Raw genomic sequence first — 1,604 nt, 5'->3', positions numbered from 1 at the left:
GAGACTATGTTTTTTTTCTCTTTCAAGGAAAGAGCGACCACGTTTTGAAGGAAAGAGAGACCATGATTGCTACAATTCTGGTCGTGATGTTTTTTTTCTGTTGTGAGATTTCTCCGAAGATCTAGACCGTAATAACTCGGTCCCACCAGATTAACGGCTAGTAAAATCTGATTAACGTGGTAATTTCTAAGGAGTCTAGAATTAGTATAGGTATAGATAGATAGATAGATAGATAGATAGATAGATGTGGTCTTTAGGCTTTGTCTGAAAAAAAAAAGAATGATCCTACGGAATAAAGTTGAGATGCGTGTGAAGTAATGCAATTATATTATATCATTTTTTGGGTGGATGGAATAAGATTCACCTCATCGTAATAAGAACCATGAGAAACAAAATAAGAACATGAATACACTCACTATATACATAGCTCTTTAGTGCAAAGTTGCACACACTTGAGAGGAACAATTGCTGACATGCACGGACCCCCACGACTACTTGATCTAATCAGACTTAGACAACATTATGTGCAGCCAGCTGCACATAATTTTATTCATTACAAACCCTTGACAAGAACAACCAACTGCAGATAGTACAGACATGCACATGTAGCTAATAAAACTCGATCGACTCAGACTCGTACAACATTATACGCTGCAAGGAGCGCATAATTTTATTCATTACAACACAATATAGAAAAGTACGAAATGCAAATACGAAACTGCCAGGTGCACTTGCTCCAGGGCTTGTTGCATTTGTTCATGGACGGAAGCAAGGATTCTGGCGCTCCATCCTAGCCAATGCTTCGCGTATCTCTCCGATACCTTGCATCACCTGTCCCAGGTCACTCCTTAGATGCCGGATCTCTCTGCTGAGATAAGACATCGTCTGATCCATGTTCCTGCTCAGATCTGCCAGGATTTCGACCTGTTCATGGGTCTCATGGCCTTCCAAATGCTCAGCAATTTCACGAGGCAGTCGCTCTATCAACTCTTTTATCTTTTCAACATCTTTCTCTGCCTTTATCTGATCGATCACCTCTTGATGATCCCTGTCTATGTCACTGCCAAGCTTGTTCAGTAAAAACAAGTTTGTCCAGTTGAGCTGCTTATGCTCCCCAAAGCCCCCTTCTCCCGCGATTATGAAAGGCACAAATTTTCCATAAGGCCCACCCAGATCCAGGTAGCTGTTTGATGGAAGCTCTCTAGCCTCATAATTGGAAGTCCTAACTCCTGCCAGTGGAAGCCTGTAAGCCATTGATTATCACTTACTTGCCAAGCTGAAGAACTTCGGCGCCTTTGGAGAAGAGAACCCTCAAATCCTGCTGCTGCACCCTCCCTCTAATGCTAATGGTGTCTATGGAGCTCGAATTGGAATTTCTATTTTCTGAGGCATGCTTGGATGGATGAACTTGATGTCCTATTTATAGAGTGCAAGCCACATGTGAAGTTGCTAGAAGTGCTCACAATCGAGCCATCATGGCTCTGATTGAAGTGGCAGTCACGGGTGAAGCTGCTAGAACACTAAGGACGTGTGCACCTTCACTTTGTACGTACTTGCATGTATATATTGCGCAAGAACCATGTACACTATCAGTATGGGCAGCA

The 1,604-nt window shown here is 42.6% G+C and overlaps 1 protein-coding gene across 1 annotated transcript; it reads right to left on the bottom strand.

Moving 5' to 3' along the window:
• Positions 1 to 395: 395 nt before the first annotated feature.
• LOC109738253 (uncharacterized) lies at positions 396 to 1,399 on the bottom strand. Its single transcript, XM_020297352.4, has one exon. It carries the CDS (start codon positions 1,252 to 1,254, stop codon positions 757 to 759), a length of 498 nt encoding a protein of 165 aa, XP_020152941.1. The 5' UTR covers positions 1,255 to 1,399; the 3' UTR covers positions 396 to 756.
• Between the last annotated feature and the right edge of the window lie 205 nt (positions 1,400 to 1,604).

The sequence above is a fragment of the Aegilops tauschii genome, chromosome 6, assembly GCF_002575655.3.
Source record: "Aegilops tauschii subsp. strangulata cultivar AL8/78 chromosome 6, Aet v6.0, whole genome shotgun sequence".
NCBI lineage: Eukaryota > Viridiplantae > Streptophyta > Magnoliopsida > Poales > Poaceae > Aegilops > Aegilops tauschii.
Note: the sequence above shows the minus strand (reverse complement) of the source record. Positions and strands in the feature narration are given on the sequence as shown.